Here is a 27,776-nt window from a genome sequence, read left to right on the forward strand (position 1 = left end):
AAATGTCTATTGTACATCCCAGAGATGGTGGGAATAGAGTTGGATAAACTGGTCTGGAATTTAAAAGATGGGTCTGATCCTGAAATATTATTCATTAGAAACACATCACCTCAGATTTTCATCTCAGTGAACTTTATTTGTTTTTTTATTCTCATCACACAATAACTGTTGGACACCTATAGAACACTGTTTTGTTATCATTTTCTTTGATGAAACAATTGCAGAAAATCAAAAAGCAGGTGAACCAACAACACAGGCAACTCTGCTCAGGGCTATGTGGCAGCATTAGATGGGAGGGGAATAGGGGGAGAATGGATACAAGTATATGTATGGCTGAGTCCCTTTGAAAACATCAAAATATGGTTAATCAGCTATACTCCATTGCAAAATAAAAAGTTAAAAAAAAAAACTCTGCATTCTTGTGTAATCAGAGCATCTGCTGTGCTCCCATTGTGATCAAACCTTCCTTACTGCAAGGAGAAAGGTGGGCCAATCACAGTGAGGCTCTAGCCTGGAAATGTGGGGTGGCGCCCACTAGGGTCAGACAAAATGCAGAGTTTGGGGGAGGAGGCACTAGGGAGGTGCAAGTGACTCAGATCTCTGTCCTCAGTCGCCTCATCTGCCAGATTAGGGAGCCCCTCTTGAATATCTACAGGATCCTGTTCAACTCTCCTTTCTGGTCTTCTGATAGATTCTACACATTCAACCAGGGGGAGCCCACAGCTAAGTTTCTTTCCTCATCGGTCTGTGCTGGGGGCTACGAGAGACCTCCTTCCCACTATGGGCAACCAAGTGATCTGCTGCGTGGCCCTTTGTCTCTTTGGAGCAGGTGAGTCCCGGGTTTAGAGAGCAGATTCCCATCCTATAGAGGCTCAGCTCTAGAGCTAAGCCTTTCCCTCACGGCAGCAGCATTGGCTGCCCTCTTGGGCCTTGTTTCCCGAGTTGCTTCCTGTCTTCCATAGGCACCGTGGCTGGTGGGGTCACTCAGACCCCTAAATACCTGCTCAAAAAGGAAGGCGGAGCTGTGACCCTGGAATGTGAACAGGATTGTGATTACGACTTAATGTACTGGTACCAACAGGACCCGGGTCTAGGACTGAGGCGGATCTTCTTCTTGCGAGTTGTAAACAATGTTCAGAAAGAAGACATAGCTAAAGGCTACAGCGCCTCTCGTGAAAAGAAGCCTTTCTTTCCTCTTACCGTGACATCAGCACAGAAGAACCAGACGGCTCTGTATCTCTGTGCTGCTAGTAGAGACACAGTGACTCAAAGCCACCTCCTCTCTGCACACAAATGAGTCCTGCTTCCCACCAGGTGGCGGGGCTTTTCGGTGTTCAGTACCCTTGGCAGTCGGCTTCTTCCTCCTGAACCAGGCACCCAAAGCAGCTGCTGCAGCAACACAGGTCGTGGAATGGCACAATCATGATTCAGCAATCCCCTGGGTTGATTCTTAAAAATCACACCTATCTACATTAGGGGGCTTCCCAGGTGGCACAGCAGTAAAGAATCTGCCTGCCAATGCAGCAAAAGCTAAAGATGTGGGTTCGATCCCTGGGTCAGGAAGATCCCCTAAAGAAGGAAATAGCAACCCACTCCAGTATCTTGCCTAGACAATCCCATGCACAGAAGAGCCTGTTGGGCTACAGTCCATGGGGTTGCAAAGAGCCAGATATGACTTAGCAACTAAATCAACTACTGAAAGGAAACAGGTTTCCTCCTTCCAGTGGAAGAATTTATGACAAAAAAAGCAGATTTTAAAATATCACTTGATTTTAAAACATCCACTGTAAAACTATCGAACTCTTTATTATTTCACGGTGGTCCTAGTACTAAAAAGAACTCTTTGTGAAATTTCTTAATGGCTCCCATTCCCATGGCCAAGTTGTAAGAAAGTGACTGTATGAAAGTCAAAAAACTTAAAGTATCACTCAATGTTTTCTTAGTGTTAAGAAGCCATTGCATCAATTACCTTGGAAGAACAATGTCTAGAAAAATACAATCAAATAACTATAATGTTTCTTGGACACCATACACATAGTTTCTGAATTTAAAAATCTACTAGAAAAAATAATGAGTAAATTAGACAAGTCAGAAAACCAGTTTAATTGTATAAAAACTTAAATAGTCCAGAATTCTGAGGAAGTAGAAAGGGATATGTGAGAAAAACCTATTGTCATGGCAGCTCTATTCATGGTGACCTCAAGCTGGAAAACACCCAAATGACCATCAGCAACAGGGTGAAAAAATAGCTACCCTTAGGAATGGAATCAAATCTAGCAGAAAAGCAAATGTTATTTGTGAAATCATGGATGGATCTCATAAATGTATGGATCTCTTCTTGAAAAAGAAGCCAGAGCACAGATGTACAAAGTTAAGACAGCAGCTACATTCTGAGGATATTTTTAATTTACTTGTAGAGAAGCATGAGGGAGGCTTCTGGGTTATGAAAATGTCCTCTATCTTGATCTGGGTAGCAGTTATATAGATGAAGTCATTCGTGAAATTTCACTATGCTGTACACTCAAGGTTTGTGTAATGTATTATATGTGGATTTTATATCTCATTTTAAAAGCTTAGAAAAACAACAGTAACAACAGCCACCTCAAAATGTAGTGACTTTAACATATATTATCTCTCATGGTTTTGTGGGCTGAGTGGGCCTGGCTGGGCAGTCCGCATTTGGGGTTGCTCATGCGACTGGATGGACGTGAGTCTGAGTGAACTCCGGGAGTTGGTGATGGACAGGGAGGCCTGACGTGCTGTGATTCATGGGGTCGCAAAGACTCGGAAACGACTGAGCGACTGAACTGAACTGAACTGATGCGGTCATGGTCAGATGGTCCCTGAGGCGGGAGACGCCTGAGGCTCCAGTCGCCTGCACATCCAAGATGGAGTCTTTCCGCACGTGGCTGACCCCTGCCCTGGGGTGCCTGGGCAGCTGTGCACCAGCCTAGCACGTCTGTCTTTCTACCCTCAGCCCCTCAATGTGGCTAGGTGGGCTTCCTTGCAGAATGGTGGCCTCAGGGTAGTGAAAATGATTATCTCGTGGCTGGCTTCCCCTAGAGTGAGCATTCGAGAGACCCTGGAGGGATCTATAAGGTTCCTTGTGACCCAGCTTCAAAAATCATAGCATCACTTCTACCGCATTCAGACTATTATAAAGAGATGTGCGTTTATATAATACATAGATATGTTTAGTATTCAGTCCATTATATGAGGGGACTGGCATAAGATACTCATGAAATAAATACTTCATTGAGAAGATGAGGACATGTTTTTTTTGTGTGAAGAAGCATTGAGCTTCTAGCCTGGTAGTCCTTATGTTCATCTATGGTTCCAGTGATTAATAAGCATGAGTTGTCTTGATTACTTTGAGGATACGTTACAGAAGTAAAGAATTAACAATGCCATTTACCACACAAATATAGCCATTTCCTTACATAAGACTAGGAAACTACTATCATTTCAATGATCTAGGCCTCAGTTTCTGTCCTATAACATTGAGAGTTGGGTTAGAATATCTCTGAGTTCTTCCAGCAATGTTTGAATGGTTCTTTTATGGAAAAGGGCTTCCCTGGCGCCTCAGACAGTAAAGAATTTGCCTGCAATGCAGGAGACCCAGGTTCACTCCCTGGGTTGGGAAGATCCCCTGGAGAAGGGCATGGCTATCCACTCCAGTATTCTTGCCTGGAGAATCCTATGGACAGAGGCACCTGATGGGCTATAGTTCCAGAGGTCACAAAGAGTTGGACATGACTGAGCGACTTTCACTTTCACTTGATTGAAAGAGGGGCGGATCCTGCATCAGTGATAATGATGACCACCAGGGGGCAGACTAGAGCATCCTTAGAATTATGCAGACACTCAGCCCTCCTTCTAGGGGTGGAGAAAGAAAGGGCAAGGTCATATCTTTCTGCTGAGAGGTGTGGTGTGAGGCCAGTTCCTGAAGATGCTGGTGCTTCTGCTGCTTCTGGGACCCAGTACGAGCCTTATTAGCTAAGTACCTTGAACAAGTGTGTGTGTCTGTGTTAGCATGAGTGAAGTGATAGGGATTGTGGACTTTTATAATTTTTGAAGTTTTTTTGGCTGTTTGGTTTGTGGGATCTTAGTTCCCCCACCAGGCATTGAACCTTGTCCCTGGCAGTGAGAACACTGAATCCTAACCACTGGACCACCAGGAAATTCCTTAAGACTGTGGATTCTTTTACAGTGAACAAAATGAGAGGGGACATTCCATCCTATTTGGAGGTGTAAAGGGTAAGGTGAGGAGCCACCAGTCAGGAGAGATGGGGGATGAGCAGCCTAAGAATTAGGACAGGATGATTTCACAAAACAGACAGGATTCCCTTGGAGCCACGAGAAACGTGAGCGAATGAGCAAGGCTGTGGTTTTCTGCCTATGGTCATGTCTTCCTGTCCTGCTGGGCTCTCATCTCCTTGACCTCTGTCTCAACAGGCTCTGGGCTTGGCGCTCTCGTCTCTCAGCAGCCCCGCAGGGCTGTCAGTAAGAGTGGAGCCTCTGTGACCATCGAGTGCCGTGCACTGGACTTTCAAGCCTCAACTGTGTTCTGGTACCGTCAGTTCCCGAAACGAGGCCTCGTGCTGATGGCAACTTCTAATGAGGGCACTGATGCCACATACGAACAAGGTTATACCAAGGACAAGTTTCCCATCAGTCATCCAGACCTAACATTTTCATCTCTGACGGTGACACGTGTGGATCCTGCAGACAGCAGCCTCTACTTCTGTGGTGCTAGAGACACAGCGCTGGGCAGAGATCAGAGACCCAGACAAGAATCTTGGTAGCAACCCCCTTCCCACCCCACTGAACCATGGGGCCCTGTGGAAGGAGGTGTGGAGAGAGAAAAGCCACAGCCTCTCTGACTGAGTCATCTGTGGCTGTGTGTGTAGAGAGAGAAACGGAGAGAAAAATATCTGAGTAGAGAGCAGGGGGAAGGTATGGTGCTTGAGAACTAGCCATATGGAAATGGAGCTAGGCCTGTAAATGGCCAACCAACCTGGAAAGTTCCCTGGGCTGAAAATTATAAAATCTGGGTTTTTTTTCTGATTCTCCTGTATGCTAATCATACGTTTTTAGATAAATTGACGCATAATCCTATAGGTAGATCCGAAAGGCTTCTATAAAGCAATGAATACTTCAATAATGGGCTTCCCTGGTGGCTCAGACAGTAAGGAATCCATCTGCAATGCAGGAGACGGGAGTTTGATCTATCCCTGGGTTGAGAAGTTCCCCTGGAGAAGGGAATGGCAACCCAATCCAATATCTTGTCTGGAAAATTCCATGGATAGAGTATCCTGGCAGGCTATAGTCCATGGGATCACAAAGAGTCAGACATGACTGTGTGACTAACACTTTTATAATAAACACTGGAGTTTTTTCCTCCAAGAAAATTCAGCACTGTCTTGTCACCATCCTAGACTCTCAAGACAAATGGAATCATTAGGCAGCCAAGTAGAGATGTTCACTCATGAAAGAATTCAGGGATGTGCTCTATACAGTATTGAGGTTGATAAAAGAACAGGGTAGGACTGGACAGGGCAACCCTCTACACCCAAGTACAGAGCATGCGCAGAACCTTCACAAAGGGATCAGAGGGAGAAGAAGACAGAGAGGATAAATAAGAATGACTTCAAAAAAAAGGCTTGTCTGCAAAACTAGAAAGTTCTGTCGGAAGCAACAAGCTAGTAAGTGAAGCACTGAGTTTAAACCCCTATAAAAATCCTTTTCTAGGAAAGAGAAAAATCACACATTGACTGTAAATCTTATTAACATACACTTCGGAGAAGAAACATCTGTAATCAATAAACATTGATTTCCTGGTGATCAAGAAACATGGAGAAAGATGCAATTATATGTAAATTGATATCCATTTGATTAGCAAAATATAAAAAGCCTAGAAATAGAGTCTTTCAAATTGTGGTGCTGGAGAAGACTCTTGAGAGGCCCTTGGACTGCAAGGAGATCCAACCAGTCCACCCTAAAGGAAATCAGTCCCGAATATTCACTGGAAGGACTGATGCTGAAACTGAAGCTCCAATATTTTGACCACCTGGGATGAAGAGCTGACTTGTTGGAAAGACCCTTATGCTGGGAAAGACTGAGAGCAAGAGCAGAAGGGAGCAACAGAAGATGAGATGGGTGGATGGCACCAGCAACTCAGTGGACCCAAGTTTAAGCAAACTCAGCGAGATAGTGATAGACAGGGAAGTCTGGTGTGCTGCAGTCCATGGGGTCAGAAAAGAGTCTTGGACACGACTTAGTGACTAAACAACAACAACACGCCTGTGAGATCAAAAAGGAGAGACAATGAAAGAAACAACTGAAGGGATATTGAAGCTAGGACAATGATGGCGGCAGTGCTAGAAATACAGGGAAATGAGAGTTTTAAAACATAATTAGGAAATGAAATCAAGACCTGGGTAACTGATTCATCACGAGAGGCAATAGATGGAGAGGAAGGTTTTGACTTCAAATAAGATGAATCAGGAGGACCAAGTGGGAAGAAGATCATGATTTTCTTGACATTGGGGATGCCTCTGAGACAGAAATCTCACCAGAAATATGCAGAAAGCAGTGGCACGTAGGAGTCAGGGGCTCAAAAAATGGACCTGGGTGAAGGTAAAAATTTGGGACAATTTCCATAATTGGAAGAGTGAAAGTGCCTTCTTGATCCCTTGATGACAGAATATACAAAGAAAAGATCAAAGGACTGAGGACAGAGATCTGAGGAGCCCACTCACCTTGAATGTGGCCCTAAGAGATTAAATTTAATTAACTGATCAATAACACCAATCAGTAATGGATCAGTGACTGTGTAGCTAAGTACTAGTAGCAAGTCTCTGCAGTACTCCAGCAGGTCATCACACACATGGCTGCATGTTTTCTGGTCCTGATGATTCTTGGAATGTCTGGCTGCCACTGTGCAGCGTAGAGAAACTCCCCACCCGCCACACAGGAGGTGAAGACTGCCTCAGACCAGAGGGCCTGTGAGAAGTGTGCTCCTCTGACCATCTCGTCAGTCAGTCAGTCAGAGTTATCAGGGCATCCCTTTGGCAAAGAATCCTCCTGCAACGCAGGAAACTCCGGTTCAATTCCTGGGTCAGGAAGATCCACTGGAGAAGGGATAGGCTACCCACTCCAGTATTCTTGGGCTTCCCTTATGGCTCAGCTGGTAAAGAATCTACCTGCAATATGGGAGATCTGGGTTCAGTCCCTTGGTTGGGAAGATCCCCTGGAGAAGGGAAACGCTACCCACTCCAGTATTCTGGCTTGAAGAATCCCATGGACTGGCCCAGAGTCGGACACGCCTGAGAGACTTTCACTTGAGCACTAGGGGGTGATGTGAGTCTTTCTGTAAAACACTTCCATGCATAGAGAGCAGCACCAACCTTCCTTCATTTGAGAAGTTGTCTGATACTTCTGGAAACTCAGGTGAGATCTTTGAGGTAGTGGTTGTGAAAGCATGAGTAAGGATTAATCAGATCCATTGCACCTGCCGTCACTAATCAAGGTCGTTTTAAGACTTACTTGGCCTGCAAGTGGCATGTATCCTGAATAAGATGTTTTCCTGAGTTATTTTCCAGGAAACTGCCTGTAGTGCAGCAGAGCCCAGAGTCAGCTGTGTCTAGTTTGAGCCAAACTGGTTGAGACTGGTTAGAACCAGTGACCCTCCTCCTTGGGAAGCACAGGTGTCTTCCTGGGAATATTTTGACCTCAGAGGATCCAAGACTCCATTCTCAGATCTTGCTGAGCACTTCTGTGGTGAACGGGCAGAGGCTATAGCTCATTTACCCCAGCAGAGAAGGAAAACGCATGCACGTTTTTTCAGTCACCGTCCCCCAAGCTTCCCAAGCGCCCCAGGCTCCCCATGTGCACATGCCCAGTAGCTAACTCGTGCCCGACACTTTGCGACCCCATGGATGTAGCCCGTCAGGCTCCTCTGTTCATGGGATTCTCCAGGCAAGAATACTGGAGTGGGTTGCCATTTCCTTCTCCAGGGGATCATCCCAACCCAGGGATTGAACCCTCATCCCTTGCAGTGGCAGGGCAGATTTCTTTACCACTGAGCCACCATGGAAGCCCGTATCTCAGATCTTCAGGTCTTGCTTCATTCGTGACCCTGTAAATGCCCTGTGCCCCTTGCCTTTGCGGAGGCGGATTTGAGGTCTTGTTTTCCCTGGTGGCTCAGTGGTAAAGAGCCCACAGGCCAATGCAGGATACATGGGTTCCATCCCTGGGTCGGGAAGATCCCCTGGAGAAGGAAACAACAACCCGCTCTAGTATTCTTGCCAGGAGAATCCCATGGACAGAAGAGCCTGGAGGGCTACAGTTCATGGGTCGCAGAGTCAGCCCTATGGGGTAGGGGTCGGGGCATACCATTGCTTGGCTGGCTTGAGAAGAAACCCTTACTTTGCTGCAAACATCAGAGTCTCAGCAGTTTGTTCCTTGTACTTAGGGCAAAATGAACCTGGTAACAGTTGGGAGAATGATTTGCAGCTATCCTGGGACGACAATAGGGCTTGAAAATAGCAGGATCTAATTCTGCACTTCCTAATCCCCAGAGCACGTATCACAGTACCAGTAGTTGTTCTGGTCACACGTCATTGATAAGTAAGTCAATGAAGGTCATCACTAGTTCTGCTTCACATTGTGTTGAATTTCCCCCCTGGCAAAACAAGAAAAAAGCATGAAAATGAAAACAGAAGGGGGAAAGAGTGATTATAGACAGATGACAAGTTTAGAAGGTGCAAAGGAATCTAAAGAAGCATTGCATTATTTATAATAACATTTAATAAGTTAATGAAAATTAACATAAAGTCAGTTTATTCCCATACACTAGCAATAGATTTTTAGAGAGAGATCATTTAGTAACAGAAAATATAAAAGATAATACACCTAAATCTATACAAAGATAAGCAATCAGAAATTTATTAAATTTTAGAGGAAGGCATTTTAAAAACTCAAATAACTGAAGTTACATGCCATGATCATGAATAAGTTAAACCAGTACTCAAATTATTCCAATTTCAGCACTATCATCTATATATTCACTACATCACTAAACAAAGTCCCAACAGGAATTAATTAAAGTGGGAAAAAGAGGAGAGAATACTCAAGATAATAGTAAAGAACTACAAAGTGATGTGAATTTGCAATCTAATCATCAAATTATTTTATAATTTCATATAACTAAGTGGACAAATGGAAAATCATAAATTTAAAATAGCACTGTGCATATATAGGCACTTAATATATGGTAAAGCCACCACTGCAGGTATGTAGGGGAGTAATGCAATATACAGGTTCTTCTGGGACAAGTAGTTCTCCACAGGAAGAAAAATTAATCTAAACTCTTTCTCACAACATAAGCAAAAAAAAAAAAAAAACTACAAGGATTAAATGCTTAAATGCAACATTTAAATTATTAACTATTTGGTAAATATTATAAGAATATATTTTTATGAACTTGAGCTATGGATACATTGCTTATGAAGAATTAAAGAATTCACACCTTCCCCCAAAAGAGAATGATAGACTTTACTAAATAAGAAATATCAACAAAAAATTTACAAAGTCACAAATTGAAAAGATATTAGCATACATGTAAATGACAAAGTTTAGTATCTGAGATATATGAAGAACGGTTAAAAATAAATGATAGTTAATCCACCAAAAGTATGCGAAAAGAGCAATGTACAGAAAAACCAGTGGCCTATAAATGTATTACTTTAGAATATCAATCTCCTTCGCAGTCATAAAAATGCAAGCTAAAGCTGTAGTGAGATGCCACTTTAACCTAACAGACTGACGAATTAAAAGAACAGTACATGCCAGTGTACTAGATGCTAGACGAGGAACATTTGAATGTAGTTCGTAAACTGTTGTGGGACTATTTATTTGCTTAATTAATTTGGAAACCATTTTGTCTTGCTATGTAAAACAGACATGGTGACCCTAAGGCTCAAGTTTTACAATCACAGGTATAGAGAAACTTTACACCTAAGTTTAAAGTGTAATTGTGTAAGAATACACTCCTATTTGTCATAGCATTAAAATCTGGTTGAAAAAAAAAGAAAACAAAAAAAGAAAAAAAAGAGGGTGCATGAGGTTAAATGGATAGTAGATTCTGACAAACTAGTAAATGGACTCCTACATATTAGTGAAACTGATTTATCTAAAACTACATGAGACAACATGATTTAATATCATAGGCATATGTTGAATGAAAAGAGCATGGCCAAGAAAAAGAACTCCCACAAAAGCATTTAAAAGACATACAACACTGATTAATACAAAATTTGCAGATTCTTACATAAATGAGAAAAACTGTAATGAAAAGCAAGTGAATAAAAATATGAACTTCAGGAGTGTAGTTACATGGACATGGTAGAAAAATAACAATAAAGTCTATAAAAATAACACAAGGGCTTAAACATTCTTAGTGCTAATCTAATGCCTAAACTGATTGATTCAAACAAGAGGATTCATTTTTTTTTCCCTAAATGCATCGCATATTCATCATAAATATTATTTTGCATAAGTTCAACATTTAACTTTTTAATTTAAAGAGGCAGATATATGATTTTTTAAGTGCAGTGGAAACTATGATTGATAACAGCAAGCTGTTCATTGCCTGAGAGGGAAGGGAGGAGGCAAATCTACAAGGTAGAAAAGGAAATAAATTGTTAATATGTAAATAACTTTAATTTTTAAAGAAATAGTGAAAGAGCAGAATCAGGAGAAAGAAAACTAAAGCAGTTTGAAATCCACACCAGTAGTTTAACAGCTTGCTCTGCCCTCCCAGGCTGTGCAACGTTAGTCTCATTTTCTATATGATGACCACGAAAAGTAATCCCGTCACAAGCAGGTGTGAAGGGGGATGAGGAGCCTTAGAGAAAAAGTCCCTGCCCTGCTTTCTCCCTGAGCCAGCCATGTGCTTCAGCCTTCTGTGCTGTGCGGCTTTTTGTTTTCTTTTGGGGAGCAGGTGGGGTGAATTTATTGGATTCCAGTTTCAGGACTTTCTCCTGTGGCTGCAAAATGAGGCTTTCTCCTGGGCTTTCACTGCACTTTCTCTCTTTCCTTACAGGCTCCATGGACACTGAGGTCACTCAGAGTCCCAGTCATCTGGTCAAAGGAAAAGACCAGAAAGCAAAGATGGATTGTGTCCCCATAAGACGACACTCTTATGTTTACTGGTATCGCAAGAAGCTGGAAGCATTTTAGTTTTTGGTTTATTAGTGGAATGGAAAAATTACAGAAGATACAGCCATGTTCAAACAGCGATTTTCAGCTGAGTGCCCCCAAAACTTACCCTGCAGCCTGGAAATCAACGCCACCGAGGCAGCGGACTCGGCTCTGTATTTCTGTGCCAGCAGCCAGTCCACAGTGCTGCGCGTCAGCTCTCCTTAGAGCACAAACTCACCGTGGACCCAGCTCAGGAAATCAGTGGTGTCGTAGGAGGGTAGGAATTAACGAAACCCACCTTGAAAGAGCATAAACCAGATGGAAAAATCTGTAAATGGCCACACAGGACAAGCAGAAGGGGAGGTGGAAAACAGCTGGTGGGAACACAAACCCAAAAAAGAGGAAGGAAGCTGTGAGGGGTCTCAGATTCCCCAGTTTGCAGAGTATCTGGCAAAGGGGACACAGGATGTGACCTTGATGGGTTTCTAACCATCTTTATTAAAACATGCAGTTCCGTGCTTTTCATCTGGCAAAGCTGTGGCTGCAGACATAGGCATAATCGGCAGGTCACCTGTCTTCCGTGGGGACCCTGGTCACCTGGCTCAGCACATTCATTGTTCTAGACCCAGAGACTCCTCAGGGTTCATGGCTGCTTCTCATCTGTCCCTGACAGAGAAACTGAGCAGAAAAATCAGCATCTCCCTTCAACCAGATTCCTGCAATCGTGCAACTTTTAAAAGCAACTTTGAGGCATGACATACCAAAACAAAACGCACCAATTTAGGTCTGCATTTCAGTACATTGTGACAAGGTTTTAACCCATGCAACCAGCGTGAGAATCAAGACACAGACTATTTTCCCCTCCCCCAAAATCCCTCCATGCTAATTTACTAAGGTCTTTGTAATTTCTTTTACCATTGCTTTGTATATTTTTTATTGACTATGTCCAGCACATATTCTGTTGAATTTTTTTTTTACTTTTCTCTAAATTTTTTAAGACATGTATTATGAATTTACTTTTTAATACTCATATGGAATTTATTTATTCAAATATTTCTTCCAAGACTTTGCATTATCACACTTTGATTTAGTCTTTACATTTTTCAATTGATGTCTCAACTGCAATATTTATAGAAAAACACCTTCTCCAGAAATTAATGTTCACCAGCAACCATACCTAAGATCATAAGAGCAGCCTCATTTTTTGTGTGCCTGTTAGTATTATTCTGCTTTAAAGTAAAAGAAACTAATTCAACCATACTGGAAGAGTTATGCAGAGATACATTTTGCTTATGAAAATAAACCAGTGAGTTAACTATATTTAAGGAGTTATTTGACTGCAAAGCACATGACTTGCAAAGAAGAATTTCAGTTGCTGCATCTCCGCTGGTCAAGTCTGTAAATTCATTTCTTGCTCCTCTCATGGGCCATTTCTAAAATTAATATTGCTAAAAGGTCTGTACTACAGATTTAATGCAGTCCCTATCGAAATGCCTACAATATTTTCACAGAACTAGACCAAATAGTTCTAAAATTTATGTGAAAGACACAGAAGACCCCAGATAGTAAAGAGCATTCAAGAGAATAAAAAAATGCCCACAAAGCTAAAGGTGTCATACTCTCTGACTTCAGTCAATATTATTAATACAGAGCTATAATAATCAAAACAGAATGGTATTGCCACAAAAATGGACATACAATTGAGAGTCTAGAAATAAACCCACGAAAACACGGTCCGTTAAACTATGACAAAGAATGCAAGAATATACAGTTTAGAAAAGATTGTCTTTAATAAGTAGTACTGGTAAAACTGGACAGCTCCATAAATGAATGAAATTAGAACGTTTTTACACTCCACACACATACATAAACTCAAAATGGATTAACGACTGACGTGCAGGCCAGGAACAACAAAACTCCTGGAAGAAAGCACCGTCAGAACACTCTTGACATCTACTGTAGCAATGCATATTCAGATCTGTCTCACTGGGGAAGGAAAACAAAAGCAAAAATAAGCAAATGCAATTGAATTAACCTTAAAATCTTCTTACAGCAAAAACAAACAAACAAAAGAGAACCACTGACGAAAGAAAAAGATAACGTGCTGAATGGAAGAAAATATATGCAAACAAAATAATCAGTAAACCATTAATATTCAAAATATATAAACAGTCAGGCAACTCAATATGAAAACACAAACAACACAGTTTTAAAATTGGGCAGAAGATCTTTCATCTCTTTGCCTGATTGCTTTGCAAATAAACCCCTTCCCTGACCCAAACGGGCTTCCCTTGTGGCTCAGCTGGTAAAGAATCTGCCTGCAATGCAGGAGACCCCAGTTCAATTCCTGGGTAGGGAAGATCTGCTGGAGAAAGCATAGGCTACCCACTCAAGTCTTCTTGGGCTTCCGTGGTGGCTCAGCTGGTAAAGAATTCACCTGCAATGTGGGAGACCTGGGTTTGATCCCTGCTTTGGGAAGATCCCCTAGAGAAGGGAACGACCCACTCCAGTATTCTGGCCTGGAGAATTCCACGGACTGTGTAGTCCATGGGGTCACAAACAGTTGGACATGACTGAGCGACTTTCACTCTCACTTTCTGCAGCAAACCTGGGCATCTAGTGTCTTGGCTTCATGTGGGTCAGCCAAGATGAACCTGGGCCAATAACAGTCGGAAGAGTGATGTGCTTTCCTGGTGGCACTAGTGGTCAATGCAGTAGATGTAAGAGACATTCGTCTGATCTCTGAGTAGGGAAGATCCCCTGGAGGAGGGCAAGGCAACCCACTCTGGTATTCTTGTCTCGAGAATTCCATGGGCAGAGGAGCCTGGCAGACTACAGTCCATGGGTGGCAAAGAGTCAGACACGACCGACGATCACTTTCGCTTTCACTTGGCATGTGGATAACTCCTTTAATAGCAGGATGTAATCTCATACCTTGTAACCCTCATAGCATCTACCACATATTTAGTACCTGTAGTTCTCCAAGTCAAATATAACTGATAAATAAGTAAATGAACGGCATCAGTATATCTAGTGAAGATTTTGCCAAATTCCAGCCAGTAGAACAAGAAAAAAGGCTGAGAATGAGAAAAGGAGGGGAAGAAAAGTTTTAAAAGACAGATGGCAATTTAGGAAGAGGAACCAAAGGAATCTAAAAATGCAATGCATTCTTATTAATAACAGATTTAATAAGCTTATTGAATTTAACATAAATATAAAAACTTTATTCCATATGTTATCAACAGTTAAAATATTTTTTAAAGAGAGATGATTTAAAAATTGTAATGTAACATATAAAATACATAAAAATAAATCTATTAAATAAATGAGACTGTAATTCAGAAAGGGATTAAATTTTAGATGAAAACATTAAAAAATCTGAAATAAGTGAAAATGTATACCATGATCATGAATCAGTAAAACAAATGGTAAGAGTGTTCCTAATTCTGCGCTACCAACTGTTTGTTCAGGGCTGATGAAAATCACAAAAGATATTTTCATGAAATCTGATGAAAGTCATCTGAAATTTAAGTGGTCAACACAGAGAACAGAGAAAGGAATGTTGAACAGGGACAAAGTAAGGTGATTTCTCCTTGAACCATCAAATCATTTCTTAATTTAAGATAATGAAAAAGGCATAAATAAAGAGACAAATGAAAATCATGGATTTAAAAGGGGATCAAAGTTAAGCTGGATCATAGAAAAAGCAAGAGAGTTCCAGAAAAACATCTATTTCTGCTTTATTGACTATGCCAAAGACTTTGACTGCATGGATCACAATAAACTGTGGAAAATTCTGAAAGAGATGGGAATCCCAGACCACTTGACCTGCCTCTTGAGAAACCTGTATGCAGATCAGGAAGCAACAGTTAGAACTGGACATGGAACAACAGACTGGTTCCAAAGAGGAAAAGGAGTACGTCAAGGCTGTATATTGTCACCCTGCCTATTTAACTTCTATGCAGAGTACATCATGAGAAATGCTGGGCTGGAAGAAGGCCAAGCTGGAATCAGGATTGCCGGGAGAAATATCAATAACCTCAGATATGCAGATGACATCACCCTTATGGCAGAAACTGTAGAGGAACTAAAAAGCCTCTTGAAGAAAGTGAAAGAGGAGTGTGAAAAAGTTGGCTTAAAGCTTAACATTCTGAAAACAAAGATCATGGCATCTGGTCCCATCACTTCATGGCAAATAGATGGGGAAACAGTGGAAACAGTGTCAGACTTTATTTTTCTGGGCTACAAAATCACTGCAGATGGTGACTGCAGCCATGAAATTAAAAGACGCTTACTCCTTGGAAGGAAAGTTATGACCAACCTAGACAGCATTTTAAAAAGCAGAGACATTAGTTTGCCAACAAAAGTCCGTCTAGTCAAGGCTGTGGCTTTTCCAGTGGTCATGTATGGATGTGAGAGTTGGACTATAAAGAAAGCTGAGCTCTGAAGAATTGATGCTTTTGAACTGTGGTGTTGGACAAGACTGTTGAGAGTCCCTTGGACTGCAGGGAGATCCAACCAGTCCATCCTAAAAGAGACCAGTCCTGGGTGTTCATTGGAAGGATTGATGCTAAAGCTGAAACTCCAATACTCTGGCCACCTGATGTGAAGAGCTGACTCATTGGAAAAGACCCTGATGCTGGGAAAGATTGAGGGCAGGAGGAGAAGGGGATGACAGAGGATGAGATGATTGGATGGCATCACCGACTTGATGGATATGGGTTTGGGTGGACTCTGGGAGTTGGTGATGGACAGGGAGGCCTGGCGTACTGCGATTCATGGGGTTGCAAAGAGTTGGACACGACTGAGTGACTGAACTGAACTGAACTGGTGTTTAAGTAGGCATTTTATATATGATAGGGCCCTCACTGGAGGTTTGCAGGGGAATAATGCTATGTTCTTCTTGGACAAGCTGTTATCCAAAGAAATAAAGATGGATTTAAATTCATTTCCACAGCCTAAGCAAAAATAATCATTATTAAAGTATCAAATGCATACACACGTGTGTGTAAAATGTTAAATGTTAGCTGTCTGGTAAATAACTTTTAAGTGTATCTTTATGATCTTGGGGTACAAGAACATAATTATAAAGAATTAAATGTATACCCTCCCCAAAGAGAATGTAGACTCAACTAAATTAGGAATTCCAACTTAAAAAAAAAGGCATTACAAAGAGTGAAAGACAAGCCACTGATTGAACAGATATTAGCAGCATGTGTAACTGACAAAGTTTGCTATCAGGAATATGTAAGGAATTGTTACAAGTAAGTAATAGCTGAACATTCAAAAAGAAATGTGGTCAAACGGCAGTGTGCTAAAAACACTAGTGGCCTATAAACAGAAAAAATATATTCAATCAAAAAGTAAGAGAATTGTAGAAAAAGATCTACTTCTGCTTCACTGACTACGCTAAAGCCTTTGACTGTGTGGATCACAACAAACTGTGGAAAATTCTGAAAGAAATGGAACTACCAGACCACCTGATCTGCCTCCTAAGGAACCTGTATGTGTGTCAAGAAGCAACAGTTAGAACTGGACATGGAACAACAGGCTGGTTGAAAATTGGGAAAGGAGTACATCAAGGCCGTAGATTGTCACCCTGTTTATTTAACTTATATGCAGAGTACATCATGTGAAATGCTGGGCTGGATGAAGCACAAGCTGAAGTCAAAATTTCTGGGAGAAATATCAATAACCTCAGATATGCGGATGATACCACCCTTATAGCAGAAAGCGAAGAGGAGCTAAAGAGCCTCTTGATGAAAATGAAAGAGGAGAGTGAAAACTTTGGCTTAAAACTCAACATTCAAAAAACTAAGATCATGGCATCGGTCCCATCACTTCCTGGCAGATAGATGGGGAAACGATGGAAACAGTGACAGACCTTATTTTCTGGGCTCCAAGATCAGAGCAGATAGTGATTGCAGCTATAAAATTAAAAGACTCTTACTCCTTGGAAGAAAAGCAGTGACCAACCTAGACAGCATATTAAAAAGCAGAGACATTTACTTTGCCAACAAAGCTCTGTCTAGTCAAAGCTATGGTTTTTCCAGTAGTCTTGTATGGTTGTGAGAGTTGGACCATAAAGAAGGCTGAGCACCAAAGAATTGATGCTTTTAAACTGTGGTGTTGGGGAAGACTCTTGAGAGTCCCTTGGATTGCAAGGAAATCAAACTGGTCAATCGTAAAGGAAATCAGTCCTGAATATTTATTGGAAGGACTGATGTTGAAGGTGCAGCTCCAACACTTTGGCTACCTGATATGACACCCTGACTCATTGGAAAAGATGCTGATGCTAGAAAGATTGAAGGCAGGAGGAGAAGGGGATGACAGAGGATGGGATAGTTGGATGGCATCACCAACTCAATGGACATGAGTTTGAGCAAGCTCCGGGAGTTGGTGATGGACAGGGAAGTCTGGTATGCTGCAGTCCATGCGGTCACAAAGAGTCAGACATGACTGAGTGACTGAACTGATCTAAACTGAAAAATCATAAAAATGCTAACTAAAACTAGAGTGATATACCATTTTATCCTAATAGACTGGCAAAGTTAAAAGAAGATAAGTGACAGGACTTCCATGGCGTCTAGTGGTTAAGATTCTGGGCTCCCCTGCGGGGGAGAGGGTGGGGCTGGTTCCACTCCTGTTCAGGGTACTAATAAACCGCATGCCACTGAGCACAGCCAGAAATTTATAAAATTAGAAAGAATAGTACCAATTGAATTTTAGATGTGCAACCCGAGAAAACACACAACAGTTGTTGGGATTATTTATCTGGCTTAATTTGGAGCTTCCCTGGGGCTACCCTCGTGGCTCAGATGGTAAAGCATCTGCCTGCAATGCTGGAGACCAGGGTTCAATCCCTGGGTTGGGAAGATCCCCTGGAGAAGGACATGGCAGCCCACTCCAGTATTCTTGCCTGGAAAATTTCATGGACGGAGGAGCTTGGCGGGTTACAGTCCATGGGGTTACAAAGAACTAGACACAACTGAGCAACTTCATTTTAATTTGGAAAGCATTTTGTCTTAGAATGTAAAGTTGACATGGTGACCCTAAGGCTCAATTTTTATATTCCCAGGTATAGAGAAATATTATACCTTGGTATGTAAAGAAAGGTATAAGAATAAAGTCCTGTTTGGACTAGCACCAAAATCTAGAGGAGAAAACTAGTGGACATTAACTCAGAATGGATAATCAATTCTGACTAACTATTAATAATAAATGGAACCTTACATATTAGTGATGGCTCATCAGGTAAAGAATCCATCTGCTTTGCAGGAGACACGGGAGATGCAGGTTGGATCCCCGGGTCGAGAGACCCCCTGGAGGAGGACATGGCAACCCACTCCAGGATTCTTGCCTAAAAAATCCCAGGGACAGAGGAACCTGGTGGGCTACAGTCCGTGGAGTCACAAAGAGTCAGACACGACTGAGGGAATGAGCAGGCATGCACATATTAGCAAAAGTGAATTATATAAAATTATCTGCAAAAACAGAAATTATTATCACAGACATAAAACTGAATAAAAATATGACACAGAAAAAGTATAAACAGAATAAATCCCTTAGATAAATTTCAAAGACATAAAACACTGATCAAAATATAATTTACAGATTCTTGCTTCTGCTGCTAAGTCGCTTCAGTCGTGTCCAACTCTGTGCGACCCCATAGACGGCAGCCCACCAGGCTCCTTCGTCACTGGAATTCTCCAGGCAAGAACACTGGAGTGGGTTGCCATTTCCTTCTCCAATGCATGAAAGTGAAAAGTGAAAGTGAAGTCATTCAGTTGTGTTGGACTCTTAGCTACCCCATGGACTGACTGCAGCATACCAGGCTCCTCAAACTGATAATGAAAGGAAAGTGAGTACAAACTTAAACTTTAGGATTATGTTTTCCTAGACCCAGTAGAGAAAGAATTATAAAATCTGGAAAAATAACACAGGGACTTAAAAATTCTCAGAGAGAATCTGTCTCCTAAGCAAAGAATTTCAGGCTAGATGACTCATTTTATTATTTCTCTAGATGCATTTTATATCCATCACAAATATTTCTTTTGTATAGTTTAAAATTTGGCTTGTTAGTATAAGGTGGCTGCTGTATTCATTTGTGAGCGCAGTAGAAGTTAATACTGACCAACAGCAAGTTGTGTGTTTCATTGTCTGAAGGGAAGAGAGGAGGGGAGGAGGCAAACTGACAAGATGAAAAGCAAGTAAGTTACTGATATGCAACTGATTTTCATTTTTAAAGAAATGATGAAAGAGCAGAATCAGGAAAAAGACAATTGAAGCCGTCTGAAATCCACACCAGTTGTTTCACCAGCTTTCCCTGCCCTCCCAGCCTATGAAAAGCTAGCCTCTCACGTACGTGGGGACTGTGATGACCACAGGAAGCAACCACGTCACAAGGAGGTGCTGAAGGGGGAGGAGGCCCTGAGAGGAAAAGCCACTGCACTGCTTTCTCCCTGAGCCAGCCATGTGCCTTGGCCTCCTGTGCTGTATGGCTCTTTTATTCTGGGGAGCATGTGAGGTGAATTAATTGGATTCTAGATTCAGGACTTTCTCCTGAGGCTGCAAAATCAGGCTCCTTCAAGGGCTTTTTCTTCACTTTCTCTCTGTTTTCTCACAGGCTCCATGGACACTGAGGTCATGTAGAGTCCCAGTCATCTGGTCAAAGGAAAAGACCAGAGAGCAAAAATGGATTGTGTCCCCAAAAAAGGACATATTAATGTTTATTGGTATCATAAGAAGCTGGAGAAGCATTAGAGTTTTTGGTTTACTTACAGGATGAAAAAATTATAGAAGATACAGCCATGTTCAAACATAGATTTTCAGCTGAGTGCCACCAAAACTTACCCTGCAGCCTTGAAATCAACTCCACCGAGCAGCGGACTCAGCTCTGTATTTCTGTGCCAGCAGCCAGTCCATAGTGCTGTGCATCAGCTCTTCTTAGAGCACAAACTCACCATGGACCCAGCTCTGGAAATCAGTGGTGTTGTAGGAGGGTAGGAACTAACAGAAACCCACCTTGAGAGAGCATAAAGCAGATGGAAAAATCTGTAAATGGTAACACAGGATGAGCAGAAGGAGAGGTGGAAAATAACTGGTGGGAATACAAATCCAAGAAAGGGGCAGGAAGCTGTAAGGGGTCTCAGATTCCCCAGCTGGCAGGGTATCTGGCAAAGGGGACACAGGATATGACTTTGATGGATTCCTAAGAATCTTTATTAAAATAAACAGTTCTGAGCTTTTCATCTGGCAAAGCTGTACCTTCAGGAATAAGGATAATCAGCACGTCATCTGTTTTCCCTGGGCACCCTGATCACCTGCCTCTGCACATTCATTGATCCAAACAGAACTGAGTGTCTAGAAATAAACCCACACAAGTATGGTCAACTGAGCTGGTTTTAGCAAAGGAAGAGGAACCAGAGATTAAGTTGCCAACATCCTCTGGATCATCAAAAAAGCAAGAGAGTTCCAGAAAAACATCTATTTCTGCTTTATTGACTATGCCAAAGGCTTTGACTGCATGGATCACAATAAACTGTGGAAAATTCTGAAAGAGATGGGCATACCAGACCACCTGACCTGCCTCTTGAGAAACCTATATGCAGGTCAGGAAGCAACAGTTGGAACTGGACATGGAACAACAGACTGGTTCCAAATAGGAAAAGGAGTATGTCAAGGCCATATATTGTCACCCTGCTTATTTAACTTATATGCAGAGTATGTCATGAGAAACACTGGGCTGGAAGAAACACAAGCTGGAATCAAGATTGCCAGGAGAAATATCAATAACCTCAGATATGCAGATGACACCACCATAATGGCAGAAAGTGAAGAGAAACTAAAAAGCCTCTTGATGAAAGTGAAAGAGGAGAGTGAAAAAGTTGGCTTAAAGCTCAACATTCAGAAAACAAAGATCATGGCCTCTGGTCCCATCACTTCATGGGAAATAGATGGGGAAACAGTGTCAGACTTTATGTTTTCTGGGCTCCAAAATCACTACAGATGGTGACTGCAGCCATGAAATTAAAAGACGCTTACTCCTTGGAAGGAAAGTTATGACCAACCTAGATAGCATATTCAAAAGCAGAGGCATTACTTTGCCAACAAAGGTCCATCTAGTCAAGGCTATGGTTTTTCCTGTGGTCATGTATGGATGTGAGAGTTGGACTGTGAAGAAGGCTGAGCGCCGAAGAACTGATGCTTTTGAACTGTGGTGTTGGAGAAGACTCTTGAGAGTCCCTTGGACTGCAAGGAGATTCAACCAGTCCATTCTGAAGGAGATCAGCCCTGGGATTTCTTTGGAAGGAATGATGCTAAAGCTGAAATTCTAGTACTTTGGCCACCTCATGCAAAGAGTTAACTCACTGGAAAAGACTCTGATGCTGGGAAGCATTGGGGGCAGAGGAGAAGGGGACGACAGAGGATGAGATGGCTGTATGGCATCACTGACTCGATGGATGTGAGTCTGAGTGAACTCCGGGAGTTAGTGATGGACAGGGAGGCCTGGCATGCTGTGATTCATGGGGTCGCAAAGAAGCGGACATGACTGAGCGACTGATCTGATCTGATCTGATCTGATACATTAGTGATGGGCTAGCAGGTAAAGAATCCACCTGCTTTGCAGGAGACACAGGAGATGCAGGCTGGAATCCTGGGTCGGGAAGATCCCCTGGAGGAGGACATGGCAACCCACTCCAGGATTCTTGCCTGAAAAATGCCAGGGACAGAGGAACCTGGTGGGCTACAGTCCATGGGGTCACAAAGAGTCAGACACGACTAAGGGAATGAGCAGGGACACACATATTAGCAAAAGTGAATTATATGAAATTATCTGCAAAAACAATAATAATAAAGTATTATCATTTAAATTATTATATGAAATAATAAAAAATTATTACCACAGACATAATCCTGAGGAAAAAAATGACACGGAAAAAAGTATAAACAGAATAAACCCCTTAGATAAATTTCAAAGACATAAAATACTGATTTGTATGTAACTTACAGATTCTTACACAAGTCTAAAACTGAAAATGGAATGAAAGTGAGTAAACACTGGAACTTTGGGATTATGTTTTCCCAGACCTGGTAGGGAAAGAATGATAAAATCTGGAAAAATAACACAGGGACTTAAAAATTCTCAGAGAAAATCTGTCTCCTAAGGTAACAGTTTCAGGCTAGATGACTCATTTTATTATTTCTCTAGATGCTTTATATATCCATCACAAATACTTTTCTATTGTTCAAAGTTGTCTTGTTAATATAAAATAGCTACTCTGTTAATTTGCAACTGCAGTGGAAGCTGTGACTGACATACAGCAAGTTGTGTATTTCATTACCTGAGAGGGAAGGATGGAGGGGAGGAGGCAAATAGACAAAACAAAAAGCAAAGAAGTTATTGATGTGTACCTGCTTTTTTTTTTTAAAGAAATGATGAAAGAGCCTAATCAGGAAAAAAGACAATTGAAAGTCAGGAATCCATGCTAGTTGTTTCACCAGCTTCCTGCCCTCCCAGTTAGACTCTCAGGTACCTGGAGACTGTGATGCCCACAGGAAGAGAGCACATCACAAGGAGGCGCTGATGGGGAGGAAGAGCCTGGGAGGAAATGCCTCTGCTCTGCTTTCTCCCTGAGCCAGCCATGTGCCTTGGTCTCCTGTGCTGTGTGGCTCCTTTTATCTGGGGAGCAGGTGAGGTGAATTTCTTGGATTCTAGATTCAGGACTTTCTCCTGTGGCTGCAAAATCAGGCTCCTTAAAGGGCTTTTTGTGAACTTTCTGTCTTTCCTTACAGGCTCCATGGACACTGAGGTCACTCAGAGTCCAAGTCATCTGGTCAAAGGAAAAGGCCAGAAAGCAAAGATGGATTGTGTCCCCATAAAAGGACATATTAATGTTTACTGGTATCGCAGGAAGCTGGAAGAAGCATTTGAGTTCCTGGTTTACTTTCAGAAGCAAGACATTGTGAAAGGCACAGAAGTGTTCAAAGAGCGATTTTCAGCTGAGTGCCCCCAAAACTCACCCTGCAGCCTGGAAATCAACTCCACCGAGGCAGCGGACGCGGCTCTGTATTTCTGTGCCGTCAGCCAGTCCACAGTGCTGCGCGTCAGCTCTTCTTAGAACACAAACTCACCGTGCACCCAGCTCAGGAAATCAGTGGTGTCGTAGGAGGGTAGGAATTAACAGAAACCCACCTTGAAAGAGCATAAAGCAGAAGGAAAAACCTGTAAATGGCCACACAGGATGAGCAGAAGGGGAGGTGTAAAACAGCTGGTGGGAACACAAACCCAAGGACGGGGCAGGAAGCTGTAAGGGGTCTCAGATTCCCCAGCTGGCAGGGTATCTGGCAAAGGAGACACAGGATGTGACCTTGATGGGTTCCTAATAATCTTTATTAAGAAGTGTAATTTTGAGCTTTTCACCTGGCAAAACTGTGTCTTCTGAAATAAGGATAATCAAGAGAGGCACCATGATCACCTTGCTCAGCACATTAATTGATCCAGACCCATGGACTCCTTAGGGGTTCATGGCTGCTTCTCTCAGCTGTCCCTGCCAGAGGAGCTGAGCAAGAAACTCAGCAACTCCCTAGGTCCTGAATACTACAATTACACAAGCTTTAAAAGCAACAACTCTGCAATAAAATGCACCCAATTTGAGTATATGTTTCAACACTTTTTGAGGAGATTTTGCACCTGTATAGATAGCTGGCCGGAGAAGACAATGGCACCCTACTCCAGTACTCTTGCCTGGAAAATCCCATGGAAGGAGGAGCCTGGTAGGCTGCAGACCATGGGGTTGCTAGGAGTCTGACATGACTGAGTGACTTCACTTTCACTTTTCACTTTCATGCACTGGAGAAGGAAATGGCAACCCACTCCAGTGTTCTTGCCTGGAGAATCCCGGGGATGGGGGAACCTGGTGAGCTGCCGTCTATGAGGTTGCACAGAGTAGGACACGACTGAAGCGACGTATCAGCATAGATAGCTGAGATGACAATCAAGACACAGAATACTTCTCCCTCCCCTAAAAGTCCCTCCTTGCTATTTTACTGAGGTCTTTTTAAGTTCTTTAAGCTTGGCTTCCTATTTTTTAATCATAAGATCATAGCATCCCATCCCATCACTTCATGGCTAATAGATGGGGAAAAATTGGAAACAGTGAAAGACTTTATTTTCTTGGGCTCCCAAATCACTGCAGATGGTGACTGAAGGAATGAAATTAAAAGACGCTTGCTCCTTGGAAGAAAAGGTATGACAAACCTAGGCAGTGTATTAAAAAGCAGAGACATCACTTTGCTGACAAAGGTCCATATTGTCCAACTATGGTTTTTCAGTATTCATGTACAGATGTGAGTGGAACCACAAAGAAGTCTGAGAGCCAAAGAATTGATGCTTTTGAAATGTGGTGCTGGAGAAAACTCTTGAGAGTCCTTTGGACAGCAAGGAAATCAAACCAATCAATCCTAAATGACATCAACTCTGAATATTCATTGGAAGGACTAATACTGAAGCTGAAGCTCCAAGAGTTTGGTCATTTGATATGAAAAGCCAACTCATTGGGAAAGACCCTAATGTTAAGAAAGATTGAAGGCAGCAGGAGAAGGGGATGACAGAGGATGAGATGGTTGGATGGCATCACAGACTAGTGGGCACGAGTTTGAGTAAACTCCAGGAGTTGGTGATGCACAGGGAGGCCTGCTTTGCTGCAGTCCATGGGTTCTCAAAGAGTTGGACACGACTCAGCGACTGAACTGAACTGTGGATAATATTATTAATAATTAATATGTTGATAAAATGATTTATTAATCATGTATCTATGAGATATATATTTAAAGTTTATATATATATTTTTTAAAACGTTTACAACTCAACAATAAAATGACAAATAATCCAACTTTAAAGTGATCAAAAGATCTAAATACACATCTTCAAAGAAGATATGTAAGTGGCCAATAAATGTAGCAGATAGTCAGCATCATTAATCATTAAAGAAATGAAATTAAAATCACAGTAAGATGCCATCTCACATTCACTTGGCATGATGAAAATGACAGACAACAACAAATTTGGGGGCAGCTGGGGAGGAATTGGGAGCCTCATGCATTGCTGGTGGGAATGGAAAATGGTACAGCCATTATGTAAAATGTATGGGCAGTTCTTTGAAAGTTAAAGTGGAATTACATATAACCTAGCAATTTCAACTGAAAGCATGTGTCCACACAAAAAACTTTCACGTGTGTGTTCAGGCAGCATTATCTGTAATAGCCAAAAAAGTGCTACTGCCCTAGCAGCCTGAGGATTCCTGGATCTGACAGCATCCTGAAAGAGTCCCTTCAGGCTAGACGTGTGTGTTCAGAGATGGGCATTTTTGTCAATAGCATTAGTGAACAATTTGGAGTGTTTTCAGGAGAAATGACTGAGCGGATTCTAAGTGGTGATGGCAGCTAAGTTCTGATTGAAGCATATAATTGGGTAAGCCTATGACAATAAGAGAGACCCTTTGAAGAAGTCCTTAGGACCCTGATATGATGAAAGAAGGTCTTGAGCCACGGTTATTTGGACACTAACAGTTACTATGATCTTATTTATTATTCGAGGCCTGAAGCATCCTAGATGTACAAGGTACATCTCCTCCAGGGAGCATGTGCGTTCTAAAAGGGAGGGATGGTGTCTAATTCCTTCTTTGCATCTTCTTTCATATAATTATCTACTGTCACAGGGTAGGAAAGGACAAAAGAATGGAAGGAAGGAAGATCCCTCACACACAGGTATTCCATTTGTGATTAAAGAGAATAATACAAATAAATAGCAATGAGACAAAAGGTTTGAGAGGGAGAGTTTATGGTTTTTCTAGTGACAGTTCTTTGTATTACTTACATCAAAAAAATCAAGTAGGATATAACAGAGAAGAAAATGGATTATAAACCATTAACTAAGGTTCTCTCAAGATGCTTGAAGCCTTGCTTAGCTGAGGTGGAGGAAAGAAACGGAGTCAAATCCTTTTCTGTCTCTATAGTTTTTTGGCAGAAATTCTGGTCTCCACTTCCCTGCCTCTCAACAAACGTACCTAAATATCACATGTGGTCACTCCCTGTACTCAGTAATGGAAAATGGAAAGATGATACAAGCCAATGAAAGAAAATGGAGGAATTAAAAATAAAAAGTGTGCAGAAGTGGCACAAACTGTTTCAGAAGCTAAGGACCGATAATGAAGCTGCTCACCTCTCAACACTATGTCCATACTGAAATATTCTAAACCAGGTTGTGTGCATAATTCAGGGGGAAAAAGACTAATCTTGAACCTCAGTTCCATTTAAGTGAGGTACAAGATTAATTCTGGAGACAATGGGATGCACTGGAAATGGTGACCTCGCAGGAAGACCCATCTCATAGAAGTCAGTTTTGAGCTCTAGCTCCCCGAGCTGATGCAGTCAATATACTTCCTGGTCCTGCCTGCAGGCTCCCCTTCATGCCCAACCCTGCCATGGGCACCAGGCTACTCAGCTGAGGGGTCATCTGGCTCCTGGCAGCAGTGAGTTTTGAGCTAACGGATCAGCATCACTGGATTTTATCTGTGGGTCAATAGCTGTGTCTCGAATATGCCCTGGACCTCCATGTTGCCCAGAGATGTTTTAAAAAGTATTGACATTCATACCAATGCAACTAATTGCATTTTGGAGTACAAAGCAAAATTCCTATGAACTTCTAAATGAATGCAGGAGACTTCAAACATTTCTGAGCTCCCCTTGCCTTGCTTCATTGGAAGGCACTCACGTCCCCTTCTATTAAAACTCTGTCTCATGCAGTCCCTTCTGCTCTGAGGTCCCATGAATGTTGGCATCACCAAGAACCCAAGACACCATGTCAGGGGCAAAGAACAGGAGGTAACACTGAGATGCAGCCCAGTGAAAGGACACAGTTAATTTTACTATCAGCAGCTCCTGGAGGAAGATCTGAAATTCATGATTTACCTTGAGCAACCAAAAAATCACAGATGAGTCAGGAATGCCACTGGAGCGCTTTTCTGCTGAATTACCCAAAGAGGGACCCGGTGTCTTGAAGATACCGTTGGTGGAGCTGGAAGACTCTCCAGTGTGTTTCTGTGCTAGTTCCTAATCCATATCAACGCAATCATGTCCTTTCACTGCACAAACATTCTCCAGCCCCATCCCAGAAACAGCCGTGAGCTGGGGAAGCCGATATGTCTGATTAGTGAAATTGGCTACAAAGCCTTCCAAGGCATGAAGATGGAGATAGGAGAGGGCTGGAACACGCCAACTGAGGCTCAGGGAAGAAGACTCTGTTACCCCAAAATGGGAACATAATTTAGAACAACATCATTTGTTATGGGAAATATGCATTGCCTGATGCTTCTCTTTACTTCATACTCTACCTCGAGTTCTCTACCGCATGCTTTAAATATAGGATTTTATTTAATCACCAAGACAAGCAAAGGCACTATTTTCTTCATTTTCAACATAGGAAAATATGGTTTCAGGAGTTCACTTTTTCTTTCTCAAGCTCAAAAAAATGGGAGGTGGGCTGTGGAGAAACAGAGAGAGAAAACACA

At 42.1% G+C, this 27,776-nt stretch overlaps 3 gene segments (V, D, J or C); all 3 read left to right on the forward strand.

Annotated features, from left to right (window-relative positions):
• The first annotated feature begins 301 nt into the window (after positions 1-301).
• Positions 302-1,299, forward strand: LOC133246547 (T cell receptor beta variable 19-like). The segment is given in 2 exon segments: positions 302-829; positions 963-1,299. Coding segments are annotated over 2 exon segments (384 nt in total).
• Positions 1,300-3,856: 2,557 nt separating this feature from the next.
• On the forward strand, positions 3,857-5,045 carry LOC133246550 (T cell receptor beta variable 20-1-like). The segment is given in 2 exon segments: positions 3,857-3,980; positions 4,456-5,045. Coding segments are annotated over 2 exon segments (381 nt in total).
• A 17,805-nt stretch (positions 5,046-22,850) lies between these two features.
• LOC133246927 (probable non-functional T cell receptor beta variable 23-1) lies at positions 22,851-23,327 on the forward strand. The segment is given in 2 exon segments: positions 22,851-22,899; positions 23,002-23,327. Coding segments are annotated over 2 exon segments (375 nt in total).
• Positions 23,328-27,776: the final 4,449 nt, after the last annotated feature.

This window comes from Bos javanicus, chromosome 4, assembly GCF_032452875.1.
Source record: "Bos javanicus breed banteng chromosome 4, ARS-OSU_banteng_1.0, whole genome shotgun sequence".
Lineage (NCBI taxonomy): Eukaryota > Metazoa > Chordata > Mammalia > Artiodactyla > Bovidae > Bos > Bos javanicus.